This window comes from Pinus tabuliformis, chromosome 5_1 (genome assembly GCF_031772625.1).
Source record: "Pinus tabuliformis cultivar Carrire ecotype Pingquan chromosome 5_1, CPIR1, whole genome shotgun sequence".
NCBI lineage: Eukaryota > Viridiplantae > Streptophyta > Pinopsida > Pinales > Pinaceae > Pinus > Pinus tabuliformis.
In genome coordinates, this window is record NC_142305.1 from 135,103,706 (window position 1) to 135,125,921 (window position 22,216).

General features: G+C 40.6%; 1 protein-coding gene across 7 annotated transcripts in view; it reads right to left on the reverse strand.

Annotated features, from left to right (window-relative positions):
• Window positions 1-22,216, reverse strand: part of LOC149163791 (serine/threonine-protein kinase VIK-like) — a 240,360-nt gene that overhangs the window by 150,870 nt on the left and 67,274 nt on the right. For all 7 annotated transcript variants that reach the window (XM_089431872.1, XM_089431865.1, XM_089431866.1 and 4 more), the window contains exon 2: window positions 12,718-12,792. In XM_089431872.1, coding sequence (XP_089287998.1) covers window positions 12,718-12,792 — 75 coding nt within the window. The remainder of the gene's footprint in view (window positions 1-12,717; window positions 12,793-22,216) is intronic.

Consider the following 22,216-nt stretch of genomic DNA (forward strand, 5'->3'; position numbering starts at 1 on the left):
TCAAGGGGACTCGCGCAGATTTCCAGAAGAATGCACAAGGGACATAAATTACGATTATTCTATGTTAGCTTCCAGATTGGAAGAAGAAGTCGCTTACTTAGCAAGCTCTGCCTCCTTGGAGGTTTGGTATATAGAGAGTGGAGCTTCCTAGCATGTGACAGGAATCCGAGAATGTTTTTCAGACTACCAGGAAGAAAGAATGAATTTTCAGATCACCATGGGGAATAAGGCAAAGTGTACTCTAGTAGGAAGAGGTACTATAGTTTTTCAAACCGAAACAGGAGAGCGACTTCGGGCAACCAATGTGCTGCATGTTCCAGGATTGGGGATGAACTTACTTTCCGTATCTCAACTTCAAAACAAGGGCTATGACATTTTCTTCATTAAGGGGAAAGTATATGTCAAACACCTAAGTTGGAAAAAGAAGGCTCGGATTGGAATCAGAAGTAACGGGTTGTACAGGTTGCAGCTAGAATCAGCAATGGCACTGATAACCAATAATGGAGACAAAGATTTGAATGAGCTATGGCATAGGAGCATGGTACACTTACAACATGGGGCTCTGAGAATTCTCAAGAAAACAATATCAGGAGTTCCAGAACCAAGTACTGAATGGGATGATGTATGCAAAGGGTGCAGTCTAGGCAAGTATGCCAAAGCAGCGTTTATCAGAAGTAACAATAGGGCTAAGAGTGTGCTAGAACTGATACACTCAGACGTTTGTGGACCGATGTCCACAAAAGCTCTTAGTGGTGCTGAATACTTCGTCACCTTCATCGATGACCATTCCAGGAAGACTTGGATCTACTTTCTGAAAACCAAGGATGAGGTTTTCGGTTTATTCAAAGAGTTCAAGGCTCTAGTGGAGAATCTGACAGGAAAGAAGATAAAAGTGTTGTGCTCAGACAATGGTGGAGAGTATGTTGACAAGGACTTCATCGATTTTGCACTAAGGAAGGCATCAAAAGAGAGTGGACAACTCCCTACAATCCGGAGCAAAATGGAGTAGCTAAAAGGAAAAATAGGATATTGTTTAAGCAGCTAGGGCAATGTTGTATGATCAAGATATACCTAAATTCCTATGGGCAGAAGCATGCAGCACGGCAGTTTATGTCCAAAACAGGACTCCTCACAAGGCATTGGGCAAAATCACTCCGGAGAAGGTCTTCACTGGGAAGACAACTGAAGTCAGTCATTTTAGGATATTTGAGAGTTTAGCATATTACCGTATACCCGAAGAGAAGAGAAAGAAATTAAATCAAACTGCTGAAAAAGAATATCTTGTGGGATATAGCGAGAATGCTAAGGCATATAGTGTCTATCTTCCAGGGAGTAGGAAGGTAGTAGTTTGGCGGGATGTAAAGTTCATGGACGATAGAGTTTTCAGGAAATCCCAAGAAATGCCTTTTGAGGAGCAGTCGAAAAACGAGCCGTTGGTCAAACCACTTCAACCAGCGGAAACTAGTACTAGAAATTCTCCTGAAGACAAAGCTTTAGAACAGGAGGAATCTCAGGAAGAGGAAGAGCTGATAGAAGTGCCTACTACCAATGGAAGAAAGAGTCGGGAACTCTGACAGATTCTACGAGATGCAGAAGACATCATTGTTGCACTGAGGAATAGTAAAAGGGAGTGAAGACAGCTAGACAGGTACCAGGCCTTAGTAGCTCAGGTTGGGGAACCTTCTAGTTTTCAGGAGGCCATTCAGCATCAAGTATGGGTGGATGCTATGTTGGAGGAATACAGCTCCATAATGGGAAATGATGTCTGGGAAGTGGTACCCAGCCTCAGGACAAATCAATGTCAGGTTCGAGATGGATCTACAAGGTCAAATATGTTGCAGACGACAGTGTGGAGAAATACAAAGCCAGGTTTGTGGCTAAGGGGTATGCTCAGAAAGAAGGGATAGACTACGAATAAACCTTCGCCCCAGTAGCCGAGTATACTTCTATTAGAACCGTGATATCTCTTGCAGAGCAAATGGGGTGGGAGATTCTTCAGATGGATGTCAAGACGACATTCTTGAACGGTGTAATAGAAGAGGAAGTATACATTGAACAGCCAGAAGGTTTTGAAACACATGAGAAGAAATCTCATGTATGTAGATTAAAGAAAGCCTTGTATGTGCTTAAACAGGCACCTAGGGCATGGTACAGTCGAATTGATGGTTGCTTGCAGAAGATAGGGTTCGTCAAGAGTGACGCAAACCCTAATCTCTACTATCTGGTCGTAGAGAATGAGCCTTTAATCCTATTGTTATATGTGGATGATCTCTTCTTGACAAGATCATCCAGGCTCATCAAAGACTACAAGAAGAACCTAGCCATAGAATTCGACATGAAGGATTTGGGACAAATGCATTATTTTTTGGGTCTTGAAGTTTGGCAACAGAAGGGTGAGATCTTCCTCGGACAAGGGAGATATGCTACAGAATTCTTGAAGAGATTCAAGATGCAAGACTGTAGACCTATGGCTACTCCAACGATCACCAACTGGAAGAAGATTGATGCATAAAAAGATAAAGACGTTGATCCCACCTTGTACAAGCAGCTTATAGGGTCCCTGATGTATCTAGTCAATACCAGGGCAGACATTTGTTACACTGTCAACACCCTCAGTCAGTTCATGGCCGAACCTAAGAGGGCGCACTGGGCAGCAGCCAAACATGTTCTCAGGTATATACAAGAAACAGTCGAGAATGGACTATTGTACACCAGAGGCCATGGCATCAGGCTGAGTGGGTTCACTGATGCAGATTGGGCTAGAAGTTCAGTAGATCGGAAAAGTACAACTGGGTAAGTTTCAACATCGGATCAGGAATGACCTCCTGGTGTAGTAGGAAACAAAAATCCATGACTCTGAGCTCAGCTGAAGCAGAATATATGTCAGCTAGCACAGCTTCGTGCGAAGCCATATGGCTTAGGAAATTGCTTGTGAATCTATTCAGGAGAAGGATGGAAGCGACCAGGATCATGTATGATAATCAAAGTTGCATCAAGCTCTTTGAGAATCAAGTATTTCATGATCGGTCGAAGCACATTGATAGCAAGTGTCACTTTGTCAGAGGCTGTGTCCAACGAGGGGCAATACAATTGAGATACACTCCTACCGAAGAATAGGTGGCAAACATCTTCACCAAGGCTCTAGGAAGAACAAAGTTTTTTTAATTTCAGGGAGAAGATGGGGATGGTAAAGAATCCATTTCAGTAGCAGAAATGGATGTGTCAGAAGTTGCAATGCAGCAGTTAGCAGTGGCAGTGTTATCAGCAGCATGATGCAGCATGTTGAGAGGGAGCTGCAGTACAGGGGCAGCAGTGGAAGTGGCAGTGTCATGGGAAACAGTACAGGAAGCAGCAGTGCAGGGGATGTGAGGCAGCAAGCCAATCATCAACACAGGTACCGATGCGGAAGATCAGTGTGATGTTTCTATAGTGAAACATTGCTAGAGCACATTCCTCGCTAAGAGGGAGTGTTGATTTTTGGTAGCATTGGATGTGCTCTAGCCTAGAAATCTGGAGGAGAGGCTAAGGCACATGAGATCTCCAAGACCCAAAAATCGTTTTGAGAAATTCCACCCAGATGAGGAGTTATTAAAATAATTAATATTTTTAATGTGTTCCTAAGTCTAAACTTAGGAAAATAAAAATATTAATGGGCATTAATAAAGATAAGGGTTAGAAGCTTCTAATAGATGAGGATAAAGTCCATTTTAATCTTAGCCATTGATTCGAGACTTAATCTCGACCGTTGATTCGTCAACAAGAAAAGTATAAGAGAAGACTTGAGGATCATTTGGAGACACACCGGCAAATACTCAGTATCTCAAGGAAAATCGATTGTCATGTAGAGGAGATCGATTTCAGAGGGAGAGTTGCAGGGTGGAGGAAGAGGAGGGCATCAGCAGCAGGTGGTGACTGAGGAGGAGGTGACGTAGGGGCAGTGGAAGACAGCGCAGAGAGAGAGACACAATCCAAAGAAGAGACGCAGAGCTTACGCAGGTTGACGCAGAGGGACGTAGAGCCACTCATAGCCACGTTGGGTCAATCAGAGTAACGCAGGGGTGATGCAGAAGTGCGAGCAGGGTCTCCAAAGTGTCAAAAGGTCTCAGAGGGAAAGTCCCAGGTGTTTTCTTTTAGTTTCTTTGTAAAACCATTCCTTGTAAAAGCAATTGTTGTTGAAGATTAATAAAGCCCTCATCTGCTACACTGGTTTTCCCACATTAGGTTTTTCCGGGGACAATTGTCCAAAAATAACTGTGTTGATGTGATTGGTTCTTGTGCATGTATTTTTTCTCTAGGTAATTGTGTAATAACAGCAATAGAATTTATTTTAATATTTGCTAAAGGGATTTCGTAAATAACTTATTGTGAATAATAAGTAGGAGAAATAAATCAATTGTTGCAATAATAGGATTTCAGTTAGAAATTTTCACACTAATAGGAACATAGATCTTGTATGCCTTAGAGGTTTCGTTATACCTAATGAAATAACCTCTTTCTGCAGTCTGATCCAACTTGGTGCGCTTCTCATCTAGTACACGACAATAAGTTATGCTACCAAAGATCCTAAAGTGACTGACTCCTGGCTTCTTGCTTGAGAAGACTTCTTCTCGTGTTATCTTCCCTAACGCCTTGTGAGGAACCTAGTTCTAAATATACACAGTCGTATTACATGCCTCTACCCATAAGAACTTGGGCAAATCCTAGTCATATAACATCACCTTTGAAGCCCTGATTATGGACCTATTCTTCCGCTCCACTACCCCATTCTGTTGTGGATTGTATGGAGTTGTCCACTCCCTTCTGATGCCTTCCTTCGCACAGAACCCTGTGAAGTCAGTATCTATGTACTCACCTCCATTATTTGAGCGAAGTGTCCTGATATTTTTCCCTATCACATTCTCCACCAGAGCCTTAAACTCCTTGAAGCGATTGAAAACCTCATCCTTAGTCTTTAAAAAATAGATCCAGGTTTTCTTGGAATAGTCATCAATGAAGGCACTGAAATATTTGTATCCTCCTAGGGATCTAGTGGACATAGGGCCACAAATGTTTGAGTGTATAAGCTGCAGCACACCATCTACCTTGTTGTCACTCCTTGGGAATGTTTCCTTAACATATTTCCCAAGCACGCACCCCTTGCACACATCATCATGTTTCGTGCCTAATTCTGGAACATATATCACTGTCTCCCTAAGCATCCTAAGTGCTCCATGGTGTAAGTGTCCCATCTTTCTATGCCATAATTCATTCAGGTCTTTTCTACTATAATTGCTACAGCTAACTAGTGCCATTGGAGAATTAAACTGCAACTTGCACAATCTGTTGCTTCATACCCCAATCAGTTTCACCTTCTTCTAGTTCTGGTGTTTGATGTACACCTTCTTCCCTACAAAGTGGACATCATATCCCCTATCTTGTAACTGGGATACTAAAATCAGGTTCATACCCAATCCTGGCACATGCAATATATCTGTAACGTTGGTGCTTGCTCCTAACTCCTTCTCTATATCAATGGTACCTCTCCCTACTAGAGTGCATTTTGTCCTATTTCAATTGTTATCTAGAAGTCCATTTTCTCCTCATTATAGCTGGATAAATATTCCCCAACTCATGTCGTATGTGTTGACGCTCCACTATCTATATACCAGATTCTATATGAAGTTGAGCTAGTCAAACAAGCAAATTCGTCTTCAAACCCGGAAGACAAATTTGTAGCCCTCTGAATCTCAAATATGTCCATGGCTATAATGGAAGACTCTGTAAAATCAATTGGAGACATCCTGAGTATAATTTCATGTATTATTTCTCTTCCACCTGGCGTTGATTTTGATACTGCAAACTGCTGCAAAAAAAAATTGCGACCAAACAAGGAATCTGCTCTGCAAGAAATACGAGTTGCTCATCGTCTGTCTGCTGGAATGACTTCCCGCACAAATCAACCCTTCCTACACTCTGCAACTGGAAATTCAACCCCCAGTCCAGCAATTCGAACTTCCTGGCTAGGCACTGCGCAGCCCTTGGGAAATTCATGTTGCTACTCCCTTTGAGACACGAAATTCTCCCTCTTCATCTCTGAGCCTCCTGTTTGTCAACTATACTTCGATACCATGTGAAAATTTACAAGTCTAATTGCAGCAACTGGAAAATTATTCTTCTAACTATAAATTATGCAGATTATTTTCTATGACAAATATCGATAAATCACACTGTATTTTTTCACCATAAAAATACTGCAGAATGGAAACTGAGAAAATGCTAGCACACACATAAAAATGACACAATCATTTTTGGAAAATTGTCCTTGGAAAAACCCGATGTGGGAAAAATGGTGTAGCAGCTAAGGGTTTTATTATTATGCATCAGTGAGAACTTTTGAGTACAACTAGATGCCCAAAACTGGCAATCCTCTACAAGATAAACTAGCCACAAAAATTAATGAGACAATTCTTGCCTCACCCAACACTGATCCAGCTACACAACTAACACAAATAATCCACATGAAAGCCCCTGCGTGAGTTTCTGCGTCGAAGACCCTCCTACACTCTACCTAGAAGTTGTTGCTTATCAAGCCATATGCCCAACTCAGCCTCTGAGAATGACTCACTAGCCCCTCCGAAAATTCTCCCGGCCTCCAGCAACTGAATCGACCCTCTCTCTGGCCAAATCGAACTCTACCTCTAAAGCTTTTACGCAGGCCCTATGCAGCCCCAGTGAGAAAACTCGGCCCTCTTGTAGCTGACTCTCCGGCACTGGAAAACTTCCTCTAGACTCACCGACTTTGTCCCTCACTATCTTTGTGTCCCCTCTCTGGCTCGAACTTCTTTGTGTTGAATCACTGCAGCTAGGAAACTCGACCTTTGCCAAGGAATTCGCTCTCTAAGTGTGTTCTTCTCCAACCCCATCGACCTCCTCTTATAATCTGCAGTTGAGTCTTCAACAGCTAAGATTAAATCTTAATCGATGGTTGAGATTGTTAAACATACACATGGCAAAGACAAATAGGAAAGATAAAACATGAGAGTACATTTTTTATTAACAAAACATATACATTTATAGTACATGGTTTGACCGTTGGGTTCCACATCCCAAGGTCTCTTGGAATTCCTTAGTCTATTCCGCTTCCACACTAACCCATAGAGGATTAGGTGTCCAACATTCCCCCCCTTAATCCGAAGGGTTATGTATGAGTCCAAGAAGAGAGCTGTAATACAAAATGTGCAAAAAATGCATGGCAGCACTAGGCTGAATGTGCTCTCTGAAATGTTGGTATAAAGGGCGGTGGTTTAAGGATGACCACCAACACTCGAATGCCTAGCGCAATTCCTAGAACTCTTCCAAAACTGGCAAGAAGCTGAAGTCTTCTGCTAGAGGAAGTGCTCCTATTGTTTTGAAGAGGGTAACCTTCAACCATGAAAGGGAGGTCTCACACCGCATAAAAGGGAGAACTTCAACCTGAAAAGGGAAGTCTCAACCTGTGATGGTTTAAGGATGACCAACAACTCTGGAATGCTTAATGCAATTCCTGGAACTCTTCTAAAATTGGCAAGAAATGAAGTCTTCTGCTAGAGGAAGTGTCCCCAACTCTACTCCTGGAATTCTTCTGAAACTGGCAAGAAGTTGAAGTCTTCCGCTAGAGGAAGTGTCCCAGATTCTTTGAAAAGGCATTACCAACTGAAGGCATGTTCACGGGCATCTTTGTCTCTGGCTACAACTTTGAAACTAGTGTGGCAGGTTGTCGCTCAGGCTCGCTTGATGTGACTTTGAAGCTTGTAGATGACCATCATTTTCCCCCCTGTCAGATACAAGGTGAGATGATGGAGAAAACTCAACTACAAGACTGTTCAATACTCTTGAACAAGTTCTGACATGTGACTGAAATATCTTCTTGGTTATTGATGCCCATTGCCAAGAGGCGATCCATCCAAGATGAATCTTTGTTCTTGCAGGAGGTTTGTTTTTGAAGCATCTGTTTGAAGAATCGTTGGTTTTATGACAGTGCTTACATGGATGAAAATCAAAACAGTGATCTTTCAGATGGCCAACTCGGTCACAGTGTTGGCATTTCAAAATCTGTTGTTCTGGAAGAGGAGCAGAATCTGGAACAGTTGGAGGTGAACTGTCATGAGGAGCATGTGAAGATGAACCGTCCTAAAGAAATCCAGCACTTTGAAATTGGATTGGTTTGGAGTAGTCTGGAATATGAAAGGACACATCCTTGTCATATCCAAGACCAGTTTTGTGCTTGTTATGGACAAGCTCTTCCTAAGGTCTGATGATGGGCTTGGGAAGTGCAGACTGAATTTCTGCATCTGCATGTACAACTGCTGCTTTATTGGGCACTGGATCTGAATCAACTGTAACATTATTGTCTTGTTGTTTATGAGAATCTGTTTCATTGTTCTGAACAGACAAGTTCAGAATGATGACTCCATTATTGTAATTCTGCTTGTTGTAGCTGAGATTCAAGCTGCAAAAAATCAATGTTTTCTTGTGCATGTTGTAAAGATATTTGAATATCTCTAAGAGTGTCTTTGCTGACTTTAACTATGCTTCCACTAGTAGATAAGATTAGAGTGCTTAATAACTCCAATAATCCATGAATTTTCTCCATTATTCAAACAATCAAATCAATAAATGACCAAAAATGCACTTGTAGAAACAATAATGGTTTTAGAAAATTAATTTGCCAACTTTTCAACACGAATTAATTTGCACTAATGTTTGCTCATGTTCTCACTTCACAATGTATTGTGCCTCAATTTCTACACAGCAATCCCAATATTGCAACTTTAACAGAATGTCCAGCTTGACAGGTTTACAGCCCACAGGCTCTTCTTTTCGAACAATAACAAGACCCCAACAGAAATGAGATTAGCTTCTATATTTCATCGACCATACACCATATAACACTAACACCCATGCACAATAGCCTTCAATGCAATTCTTTGGTGAACCCAATAAAGTGCTCTCTTTCTCTAGATCTTCCCTTCCTTTATGAAGCAAATAAACCACAATGATATTGATAGATTGCTACATGCACATTACAAGCTACTACAGGCACATGAAATCAGATCTAAAACATAACATCAGTGGCTGCAGTTCGATTCCTTTGATCCTAATATTGCAACATGGCTTCTCCAATGGCTAGATGAATTGTCTCCTTTCAATAGACATGGAGTGATGGCGGATGATTTGATCCACTTAAGCTCTTGAGACTATCGCTGATGCATCTAGAATAATGCGGCTCTCTCCCTATTATAACTCAACTCTTGAAATCCTCAGATCTAGAATGACTCGGCGTTTTGAATCACAGTCAGGGCACAAGAATTTTTGCTTCACATTCCACTATTAATATTCAATTGAAATACATCAAAAAAAGTCTCTTTCAAATTCGAGAATCCACGCTCACTGCACCAGAACACCCAATTCGGAATTGCGCCCTATTAGCTGTAACTGGGCTTCATAAATACTATCAAAGATCACAGATATTTGCTCCTTCCTTGACAAGTTCATGTGTTAGAGATGGAATTTAACGCAAGATTCCATCTTCGGAGAACTGCGGGTGGCATTTTCTTCCGGCCGCACGAGAAGCCACAAGTGGAGAATTTCTCAACTCAAGCTTAGCTTAGCTTGTCTCTAGGTATTCTTGGATAATATTCAAGCTTACGGTTTCTATGCACAACAACACAAGAGAACCCAACCACCTTTTGCTAATGATTCAACGCAAATGACTGACCAACAGATTCAACATAGTGTGAGGAGACACAGTTCAATGCAAATAGGCAACAATGCACATACCAATATCAACGCTTAGTGTTCACCATCACATATATAAGTGATTACAACATGAAACACTCATGGAATTCAATGTAATTTGATGTTTAACAATCTCGAGCTGGAATAAACAGGACTTGCTTTCATACTGCTGCTTGGCCATACTCAAGTCATACTACTCTGGGCTGAAGGGCATATTATCATACTCCTTCTATGACTCCATGGACGGGACGAAGATTATAGGGTTAGGCGTATGGGATAGTGTGGAGACAGCGTCCTTTCTAGAGAACAATCCCAACTCCAACCCCGCGTTGCCCTTTTGGAAAGACCTGGGAGCCAAGAAGCTAAAATATCACGTCTGCCAGGTTGTCTATGTGACCTGCCAGGCTGCCGGTCTACAGAATTCTAGGCCATGCTTTCAAATATAACGTGAATGAATTCCGTTAGCTCCGATGTCGGACAGTGGTGTCCAAACACTCCCGTAAAAGTATTGCCCCTCTGATGAATATTTAGAATCATGAATCCTCATTTGTGTATGTATAGAAATATATAATTCAAAATGTGATAGGGGGTTGAGCTTCCATTACATGGTGTAATCGGACAAGGTGTTGTGGAAGTGGAGAGCGAGCGACGAACAAAGATTATAGTATTTGCGTTGTGGTAGTGGAGCGCAAGCTAGAAAGAGAATATCTTTTAAAGGTTGTATGCTACTGTATAGACTTCTTGTTAATATCAATATACTAGTTGGATATAGCGGTAGCCAAAGGCGAGATAAAAATTTGCATTTTCGTTTTCACTTCTCGATGAAAATGAATGAACAAAGTATCTTTATGTTCATGAGTATTGTACAATAATTCAGAATGGGAAGAGCTGAGAGACGTTACCTGTGCTGACAAATGCTCAAAAAGGCACAAAAAACGTATTAAACACATATGATAGGCATGGTAGCATATGGCAGGTATGGCAGCGTATCAGGGATGGCAATGCAGGAATTCACCTGCCACTCAGAAACCGGCGCTGGTTGATATATCGCAGTTATGATACCACTCCATAATATCGGGTATGGCATCCATTCAACAAAAATCAGAAATATGAAATGAGCAGCGTAAAGGTCGGCGTGCAGAGAGGAAAGGAAAGATGAAACGCTCATTAAAAAGCGTTGTGAGAGAAATGGTTAGGTAATAGAAGGTAAATGGTCATAGAAATGGGCAAAGATCACAGCTACAATTTCGCTGACAACATATTCATGAAATGCAACACTGACATGCACAGAGAGGTCACAAAATTAGTGGCTCATATTTGGGCAAGGCAGGAGTACGCTTGCTCTGATACCATGTTAAACACACACATGGCAAAGAAAAATAGGAAAGATAAAACATGAGAGTACATTTTTTATTAACAAAACATATACATTTATAGTACGTGGTTTGACCGTTGGGTTCCACATCCCAAGGTCTCTTGGACTTCCTTAGTCTATTCCGCTTCCACACTAACCCATAGAGGATTAGGTGTCCAACAAAGATCATCTCTAAGTCGATCCATGTGAGTTTCTAAAGAATTGTCACATTTCTCAATTAATTCCCATTAATGAACCAGTTTTCCTAAGTTAGACTTAGGAAAAATTTAAATGATGGTCAATTAATTTAATTGAGTTATCTCTAGGTGGAATTTCCAAAAATTATTTCTAGGTTTTGGAGATGTCATGTGTTTTAGCCTCTCCACAAAGTTTGAGACTAGATCATCATCCGATTCTACAAAAACTAACAGTGGATGCCTTGGTAAGCCTTTGTATTAGTATGTGTCAGGGAGCAAGATGGTTATCCAACATCAATCCATAGGATCCTCCCCTTGAGCCAATATTTATAGGACTAGCTAAGAGGGAACAATACAAATAGCCCTCCCTGCCACCCTCCTCATGAGAAGTGGCCACATAATCTCCATTCTAGTTCTTTGTGAGTAAGTTGAGCTTGAAACCAAGCACATTTACTTCTTCAAGGAAGAGCACATCAAAATGCAAACTAGCATGACAACTTTTATGATCAATACGTATGGAAACCCTTTTGAGTTTTACTGCACTATCCACTCTTGCTTGGCATCCATTTTGTGCTTATTTAATCAAAAGAGGCCCGTTGTCCTCAACATGTTTCAAAGGGAGGTACTATGTTATGACTCTAATGGGGGTATATAAGTGGGGTATATAAATGGTCCTTTGCATATGTAAATAGTAAGCCGGTCTAGTGTGATTGTGCATGAAAATTGAGTGAGACTAATTATATAGAGAGATCGATAGAGTCATTATTGTACACATGGACTTATGACTATTGTACTTTGACGTCTTTGGGTTATCTGGGAGTTGTTCTCCTAATATATTTGAGATTATTAAGTAACTCATTATTATTATTATCACTCATGGAAGTTCTTTTCCAGATGCATATATGACATACATTGTGTATGTGCAAGTTTACCATACTTTGTTTTGTATGTGCAAGTTAATCATACTTTATTTTGAAGTTTGTGTTTATAAAGTAAAGGACTTTAAGTGATTACTTAAGTGGGATGTCTTTAATGGTTACGTAGTGGTAATTGTCCAACTTACAGCCCTCTCGTGAGATGTATCATTGTGTATTGATTATTACACATTAAAAAAATAAGATATCAAATATCTCCTCTCTCTGCAAGTTTTCCACGCGAGTGTATGTAAAGTTCATACATAATGATTAGTATTACGATGTTTATTATATATTTAACGGGTAGATAACAATGGCTCATTAATCTCTACACTTTGTTTTATACTTCCTAATTGTTGATATAATATAAGATGCATATTTCAGAAAAGAGAAGAAAAATACATGCATACACAATGGATATTACAGAAAGAGAAAAATGATCAGTGTAGCAACATCCTAATAAGCGGCTAAGCCTCAATCTATGTTTCAAGCTTACCAATGATAGGCCACCATATGATTTCAAAAGTTCAACCATATCTACATGACGAGCATTCTCTGCATCTGCAAGTGCCTGTTACAAAATACGCAAGTTTTAGTAAAGAGACAAAAAGTTGACCTGAAAAATTATAAATTCACAGCGAGCTGTACAGAATGACTACAAACCTCAAAGTAAAATATGAAATGCGACACACACAAGAAGAAAATGATAACAGGATCCAAGGTTGATGCGAAAGGGAATATTTTTGCCTGTTTCAATTTCAGCATAGCTTTTATGGTCAATATCCTGCTCGATTTCTTTTAGTAGTATTTTGGCTGTTTTCAAGTATTTAAAGCTGTTATTCAGTTCAGAGTTCTTGCAAGCATTTCTTCATGAATATATTTCAGTGGAAATCATCACTTGGTAAATAGCGTGGTAAATTTTGTAACTTTATACAGAATTTCATGATGGTTAATAATAGTTTTACATAAGAAAAGGAAAAGGACCGTAGGACCTATGCACCCTCCAAAAAATTTTAAGTCTTGCTGATCACACCTTACTATTCTTTGTAACTTAAGCTTTTGATGCAATTGGTGCTCTCAGATGATTTCAAGTTCTGTAATTGGTTTTCCTGACTGATTCTATTACTTGAAGTGTGCGTGAATACCAAGGATACCTTGTTGAATGATTAACTGATTGTGTTTACTATAATCTGGATATCTTCTCTTGTATGGCTCTAACTTGTCATGTGTTTGCGTTTATATAGAATGAACTCTATGGTTATCTTGATCTGAATGGATAGTTCATTGTGGGAGTTCCCTTTTGATTAGGGTCTTTCTACTTCATTGATCTCTTTGGATTAATGGTTGGGATGATCCTTGCTTGCCGCTTCATGTGGTACGGTTGGTTGAGTAGTTGGATAATGTTTTGCCTCCAGGGATGTAATAGTTCTCTTGTTTGGCTAAGCAATTATGCATGACTCAGGGTTCTTGCATTATTTCGTTGCTGACTGACATGCATCCTGGCAGAACTTGCTTTGGTTATAAGCAGGTTGTGTGAAGTTTTAAATGCATTGAGCTTGTTTAGTTACTCCATTGAATTGGTTGCATGTTTCCTGAAGTGATTGGTACTCGTAGAAAGATTAGATAGGCCAGCATTTGTTCACTTATTTGATTTTGTCGTTCATAAAAATTGTTAGTTTTTGTAGCATCAGACAAGTGTTCTAGTCTAGACTTTGGTCAGAGAGGCTAAGAAACACAAGATCTCCAGAACCCAGAAAAAGTTTCGGGAGAAAACACCCAGAATCAGCTCAACTAAATTATGTGATCGATAATTAAAAAATACCTAACTTAGGAAAATCAATTAATTAAAGGGAATTAATTGAGAAATGTCTGAATCCTCTAGAAACTCACATGGATTGAGTTTGAGATGATCTTAGTCATTGATGGGGATCTAATCATGGCCGTTGTTTCACCAATGAGAGATTATAAGAGCAGGACGTTGGGTTGGAGATAGACACACCAATAGAGTGAGTTCCTTGGCAAAGCGAGCTACCCAGTTGCAGATATCGAGCAAGAGAGGAATGGAAGCCAACGGAAAGCAAGCAGAGGCTTGATTAACGATACCTCCCCCTGTGTTCTAACCACCCAATGCCTCCGGCGTTGCAGAAACTGTGGCTCTGACGACTACAAAGTCACTGTGTTAACCACTAAAAAGGTGTTGAATCCCTCAAGCTAGGTGAAAAAGGGTGGCCCTAGAAGTCTATCAACCAAGCTTATGCTTGGAGGTAAATTATTAGTGCAAGCTAGGCTTCGAATGCTTATGCAATGATTACGAGTGAGTCTTGGATTAACATTGTTTAATTGCTTAAGTACTTAAAGTTATGATTAATCTTCAAAGACGAGTATTTATCAAATAAATGAAAAGACAATCTTATTACCAAGAGTGTGTTAATTATTAAGTGCCAATGTCAAATCCACAAGATGCCTAATTAAGAGCAATTATTCACTTACCAATTTGCTAATGATTATCAACACAAGGTGCCAATTACTCAAGATATTCCATATTATGCTCTTTAAACAATGTCAATATTGAAAGATGCTCAAAACATAAGATGCCAATAAACTACCAAAGCTTCTAAACATTGTGATAGAGCACAAGATATGAGCTTAACTTAGAGCAATTATCCAACAAATACGCCAATTAGATCTCAATGCCCAAAGCTAACGGATGTTCAGTTAATTCTCAATATGTCAATGCTTAAGATGGACAACACAATGCGTTTAGCAATTATCAATGATTCCTTAGCAATGTACAATTAGATGTTTAATCCAATTAGATAAAGGAAACTTCAATGCTCAAAGTAACTTAAAAAATTCAACAAGATTAGAGTTATGATGTGTGAGAGTTACTTAGCGCAAAATTAACAATTCATTAGAGACTATGGATGAGCTTACAAGTAAAAAAACAAACGTTAGCCTTGTTACCGCTCAAAATAGCAGAGGTCTTAAAAGGGGATCCTTGAAGGGCTACCACTAGGTTAGGGGCAACAATGGAGCAATAACCCATTGTCACCTCAGCTAAGGCTCCCTACTCTTTACGAACTGTTGATTTTGGGTAGCATCGGATGTGATTAGCTCAGAAATGTTGTGGAGGAGCTAGAATACATGAGATCTCCAAGACCTAGAAATCGTTTGGAGAAATTCCACCCAGATGATGAGTTATTAAAATAATTAATATTTTTAATGGAGTTTCCAAGTCTAAACTTAGGAAAATAAAAATATTAATGGGTATTAATAAAGATATGGGTGAGAAGCTTCTAAGAGACGAGGATCAAGTCTGTTTTAATCTTAGCCATTAATTAGGGACTTAATCCCGGTCGTTGATTCATCAACAAGAAAAGTATAAGAGAAGACTTGACAGTCATTTGGAGATACACCAGGCAAATACTCAGTGACCCGAGGGAAATTGATTCTCAAGAAGAAAGAGTTTGATTTCAAAGGGAGAGTTGCAGGGTGAAAGAAGAGGAGGGTTTCAGCATCAATCAGAGACTAAGGAGGAGGTGATGCAGTGTCTCAGAGAGACAACGCAAGCATGGATGCAGTTCTCACATAGTCCTCACGCAGATGATGCAGTCCTTACGCAGATGATGCAAGGGTGACATAGTGAAGGCTAGAGGGTCTCTGGGGTGTCAGAATCTCTCCTAGTTGAGGAGGAAAATTATCTCAGGTGTTTTTCTTCAAGGTTTCTCTATGTACTGCAAAATCATTCCTTGTAAAGAGATTGTTGCTGAAGAATAATAAATAAACCCTCATCTACTGCAACGGTTTTCCCGCATTGGGTTTTTCCAAGGACAACTGTCCAAAAATAACTGTGTTGATGTGATTGATTCTTATGCTTGTATATCACTGTTATTTTCTCTATGCTATTATGTGATAACTGCAATAGAACTTATTTTAATGTTTACTGAAGGGTTTTGTAAATAACCTATTGTGGAAGATAAGTAGGAGAAATTAATCAGTTACTGTAGTAGAATTTCGTGTAGAAATTTTCACACGAACTTTCACCGATGGGAGGAGACTCGTTATAATAAGGATCACGAAATTGAATGGATCAATGATAGCATGAGAGGTAATCCTAAAAGCCTATTCACAAGAGAGGCTCAAATATAAGGCTTGCTTGCATTAAAAGCAAGATGAAAGGCTCTCCAGGAAGGACCTTAGGGAATTCTAGGAGCTAGGGTTTGAGTATATGACTTGTCAAGAAGATTCTTAGCTCCAAAAATCCTTGTAAGAAACTTGGCTTCCAAGTGGTCTTTGTGAAATTGGCTTCAATAAGTAGTGGGACCACACTGAGCCAAGCGAACCCGAGGTTAGGTCAAGGGAAAGCAGTTAAGCAACCAATGATGTGCTTGACCTAATCATTGAGGAGAAGGGGATCAAGAAAGGAATTTTCAATGAAAGGTAATGCAATGATCCCAGTGAGGTTTTTGGCCAAGGAAACCTAGGACAAGAAATGGTCCTCAAACTAGGACTTGCAATATCTTGAGATCCCACCATCAAATTTGATTGAAATTTGGAGGACCTCTATAGCAAACTCCAGCACAATTGTGGACCAAAAATCAAAGTACTTGAATGGCTAGATTGTGAGAAAAGTGATGCCCTAGGTGACCTATGTAGGCTAGGCCTAAAAAAGAAGAGGGAGGAGAAGAATTAAGGTTTAAGGTGATCATCTTATTGTGGACCAGTGCCTAATCCTTTGGGGAGATTGGAGTCAGGTAGAGTTATGACTGGACTTTGGCTTTTCTAGGTCAAGGAGTCCTCAAAGACAACTTCGCTTAGCATTAGAGCAACAACTTCAAAGACTTTATACTTCGTTTTGCAAAGTAGATGGCTTATCAAGATGAATTTCGGCAATGAAACATCCCTAGGAACATTCATTCATTATAGATGGCCCATACATGAAGCATTCACTATCTAGAAACAAAATTTCCACAACTTCGCCTAAATAGATGCAGCAAATTAGCCCTAGTATAGCGAAATCCCAGCAACAATGTATGTGACAGAATAGAAAAAAAGAATAGCAGTAAATTGTAATTACATGTATAAGAATATAGCCAACCATCCAAAATTTTCCATTCAAGAAGCTCCAAGGCATGAGAAAATAATCCAAACATCAAAATTAATTCCATGCTCCAAAAATTCGTCCTCCAACAAGGATAGGGAAAATCTTTAAAGAGATACAAGTCGAATCTAAGTGATGATGCTAAAACAAATCCTCATCGCTTCTATTTATACACTTCTAATGAGTTCGATTTAGCCAATTAGGCCTACATTAGCCCCTTAGAATAAAATAATATGCAAAATAACTAACTTTTGGTGACAAGCCCACCAAACTAGCTCATAAACAAAAGAACAAGCCTCTCAAGAGGTCGAATGATCAATAATACATGTCACTGGGCCCTTTAAGAGGCCTGATGAAGTCCATAGGTGTCATAATGAGGAATAGGACTTCCAAAAATAGTGGGCAAGGGGTTGGTCCCTTGTTCTCCAAACAAAAATCCTGTGGTGCTCCCAATGGGTGTGGGGGCACACAAGTGTCCTCATGGATCTCCAAATAGATCGAAGATGTCTGTAGAACATCTGCAAGGGCTCAAATGATGGTGTAAGTGATGCCACATCTTCATACAGGTCCTGGGTCATCTGCCAAGTCAATCATACAACTATGGGGCCGACTGGACATGGTGAACCAAGTGCATCTTCCTCGTCCAATAGATGAAACTCGAGCAATCTCTGGACATCTCTAGGAATCCATGGAGTGTTGCCTATTGTTGTGGAGGCCCATGGCTCTCTACACACACCCTAAATGTGCCAATGTAGCCCTTTGGAGGGTTAGGACCCTGTATAGGGAGACCAAACCCAAAATGGAAACCATCTGCAATCCTGCATAAGATCCAATGTGTCCCCTTACCTTCCAATACAACAAGTCATTTAAAGAAATCAAGTTAAAAAGCTTACAAACCATGGACAAAAGGTGGGCACTCCATAATGGCAAGCCCTTCCATAGTGGGCTTTGGCATGTGCTAATGTCTCCAAGCTCCAAGGGGGGTTAACCAAGTGCCTTATTAGGTGGTTTCTACTTTTAAAGGGGATGATATGTCCAAGGTACATCCTTCAAATGGTGGTGGCATGTGATAAAGTGATGGAACGGAGTAGGGGATGGAGGGGGCAATAACGGGTCATATGTGAAGGTACAAGGGTAGCTAATAAAGGGGAAGCCCACGCCTGGGTATATAATGTATAGGAGGGAGAAATCATGCTACATGAGTCACCCCGGCCTTGATTTTTCCACCATTCTTCATTTGCCTTTTGCCTTTTATGATTTTTCTTTGGTTAACTGCTCGGGGCTCAAGGAGTAAGAGCATGATATGTAAAGTATAGCATTGGATACCCCCTTTTGGTGGGATGGTTCATTGCTCACCAGGGGTTGGGACAATCATGGGTTCCAGAATGATAAAAGGGCTCATCTAGAGCCTGTTACCCACCATTTTATGGGTAATATCCCTAGGAGAATTTTTTTCTCCAAGATGGTCCTCAGTCGACAGCCAACAGCCCCTTGCATCCATCAGCTAGCTCATTATGCCATTTCTCCGCCACTTGAGCCAGCCATGTGAGCCCTCGCCCATCTACCATGATCATATGTTTGAAGGTGGGCCTCTCGAAGCTAAAGGTATGCCTTGTCATTTTGAAATTGGGTTTTGTAGTTTTCTTATCATGGACACTTCTGGGCATGGATTAATGGGGGGATTCAGTGGAAAGAATGGGCTAAGTCTATGCTTCTACCCCCTAGACCCCTTTTAGGATTTAACCTTAGATTCTAGTCTCGTGGGATCTATTTTACTGACCACTTGGTTTCAAGGATGGTATTTCATGGGAAACCTCGATTTTGGTTGTGTGTTCCCGCTCCCTTATCTGCTTATATGACCCTCTTTCCACTCATTATTACCCCATCCATCATTACTCCAACCTGTGTCCACATTCCTCCATTGGGTCCACTTAGGGTCAGCTCACCCCTTTTGCTTGCCCACACCTTGGGTCATGGCTTGGAATGAAGCCCAGAGGTTGATGCAGCTAAAAAGAAAGTCAAAAACATATATGGCCACATTCAACAAGAAAAGTACCATAAAATGAAAAAGGCAAAAACATTTAGCACATGGGCAAAAGCCAATACATAAGATCTACCCCATCATCATGGCCATCACCCTGGTTCCAACAGGTTCTATGAGCCTCTTCATCATATAGGAACCCATGATTGTCCCAACCCCTGTTTGGCGATGAACCACCCCACCTTAAATGGGGGAATTCAATCCTATATCTTATACATCATGCTCTAACCCATTGAGCCCCGAGCAGTTAATCAAAGAAAATCATAAAAAGGCAAAAGGCATATAAATAAGGGAGGAAATATCAAGGTCAGGGCACCTCATGTACCACGATTTCTCCCTCTTACAACTTATAAACCCAAGGACGAGCTTCCCTCTTATTAGCTACCCTTATGCCTAGCATGTGACGCAAGGCTGCCCCTTCTCATTCCCTACCTCATTCACCTATCTGCCACATGCCACCACCTTTTGACGGATGTACCTTAACTATATTATCCCCTATAAAAGCATAAACCACCTAATAGAGTACTTGGTTTACCCCATTGGGAGTTTAGGACACATTGGCACATCCCTAAGCCCATTATGGAAGCGCAGGCCATTATTAAGTCCCCACCTGTGGTCCATGATTAGGTAAGCTCATTTGCTCGATTTCTCTAATGACTAGTTGTACTGGAAGCCTAGGGGACGCATTGGATCTTATGCAGGATTGCAGATGGTTTCCATTTGGGGTTTAGTCTTCCTATACAGGGTCCTAATCATCCAAAGGGCTCCATTGGCACATATAGGGTGAGCATTGAGAGCCATGGGCCTCCATAGCAGCAGATTGCACTTCATCGATCCCCACAGCCATTCAAATATTGCTCATGGTTCACTTACTGGACGAGGAGGAAGCACTTGATCCATCATGCCCTACTGGCCCCAAATCTACACCATACACTTGGAAGATGATCCAGGACCTTTACGATGATGTGGCATCTCCTACATTATCATCCTAGCCCTTGAGGGCAACCTACAGACATCTTCGATTTGTTTGGAGACCCATGAGGACACTTGTGTGCCGCCATAGTCATTTGGAGGACCCCAGGTTATTACAATGGGCCAACCCCTTGTCCACTGCTTTTGAGGGTTCTATTCTTCATTGTGGCACCCATGGACCTCATTAGACCTCTTAGAGGGCCCGACGACATGCATTGATTATTATTTGACCTCTTGAGAGGCTTACTTTTTCATTTGTGAGCTAGGTTGGTGGGCTTGTCACCAAAAGGTCGTATTATTAACACATTATTTTATTTTTGGGGCTTATGTAGGCTAAGGAGGCTAATTCGAACTCCTTTGATGTGTATAAATACAAGTGAGGTGAGATCATTTCTCATCATCACTTTGGATTGGATCTCTCTCTTCTTTAAAGAAATTCGCACTTTTTGCTAGAGGATGAATTAGAGCATTTATGAATGAATTTTGATGTATGGTTATTGATTTGTCTTCTCTTGAACTACTGCATTTTAGGTACGATTTTTTTTATGTTATTCTTGTTACGTTGTCATATATGCTGGATGGGATTTTCGTTGTTTTAAGGCATTAAGGTACTGATCTACTAAGAGTGGTCACCAAAACTCCTATTCTTTCACCTTCTCCCAAGTCTAGCCACATTGGGGTGCCTAGGGCATCATTTTCCTGATCAGTTAGCCACTAAAAAAGTTCGATCTCCTAGGGTCTCCTATGTTGGCCTCTCTTCTAGTCCTCCTCCAAATTTGAAGACATTCCGACAGTGGAGTTGGGAGAAAGGCCAAGCCCTAGCTCCGGGACCAAAACTTGCCCAAACATCCCCAAGGGTCAAACAACATCATTAAGTCAAATAATTTCTTTGATCCTTCCCATCTTGTTTAGGGTAAGAAAATGATTGATTATTGCGTACTTTCCTCATACCCCAGACCAGGTCAACTTGGCCCCATGTGGTCCCACTATTTCAAAGGACCATTCTTCAAGAACCATCTGTGATACCAAATTTAACAGGATTTAGGGTGTGGAGAACTCCTTTCAAAGCCTATTCTCATACACCAACCCCCAAAATCCTCCTCCTTTCCCTAGAAGAGCATAGTACCTTGCTTAGAAAGCAAGCAAGCTCCACCCTTCAAAACCTTCTCAGAAAGGGTCTGGGTCACTCATATTCATTGACTTATCATTCATTAATGACTCCATACATATCAGGTCTCCTCCCATCGGTGAAAGTCCATAAATAGAAGGGAGCCTTAGCTGAGGTTACAGCGAGCTAAGACTCCATTTGTTGCCCTTGGCTTAGCATTTTCCCTTTAGGGATTCCCCTGCTAGTTTGAGCGGTAACATCTTGGCGTAATTGTTGGGGACACGAGACCTGTGTTTTGTTCCCCATACGACAAATCGACATATCATTATTGGCGACTCCACTAGAAGAACAAAGCCCTAGTTCTTCATTAAACTTTAAATTTAATGCTTGTAGGGTGAAGCAAGCATATATCAAGGCGCTTTAATTCACTCTGGATACTCCATTATAATCTTAATATGCAAAATCATAGAATATGGAGATTTCTCTTGGTCCTATATTTGAAAAACTCAATAACCAAGGGATTCAAGGGTTGCAAAAGAAAGTTGTGGAATATGCAAGAACTTTTCAAAATATGTTGGAGAGCATGGATATGGAATTCATACTCACATTTTATAGGTCGCAAGAAGTACAACTCGACAGAGTAAGGTGTGCTTACAAAGAGGATCCTAGTCATCTCCTTGACCTTGCTCACATAACTTGTGCCATGAATATTCTGGTTAACCTCATTAATATGAAAAGGAATACCTCCTCTAGGGATGACGAAGAGGTGGATC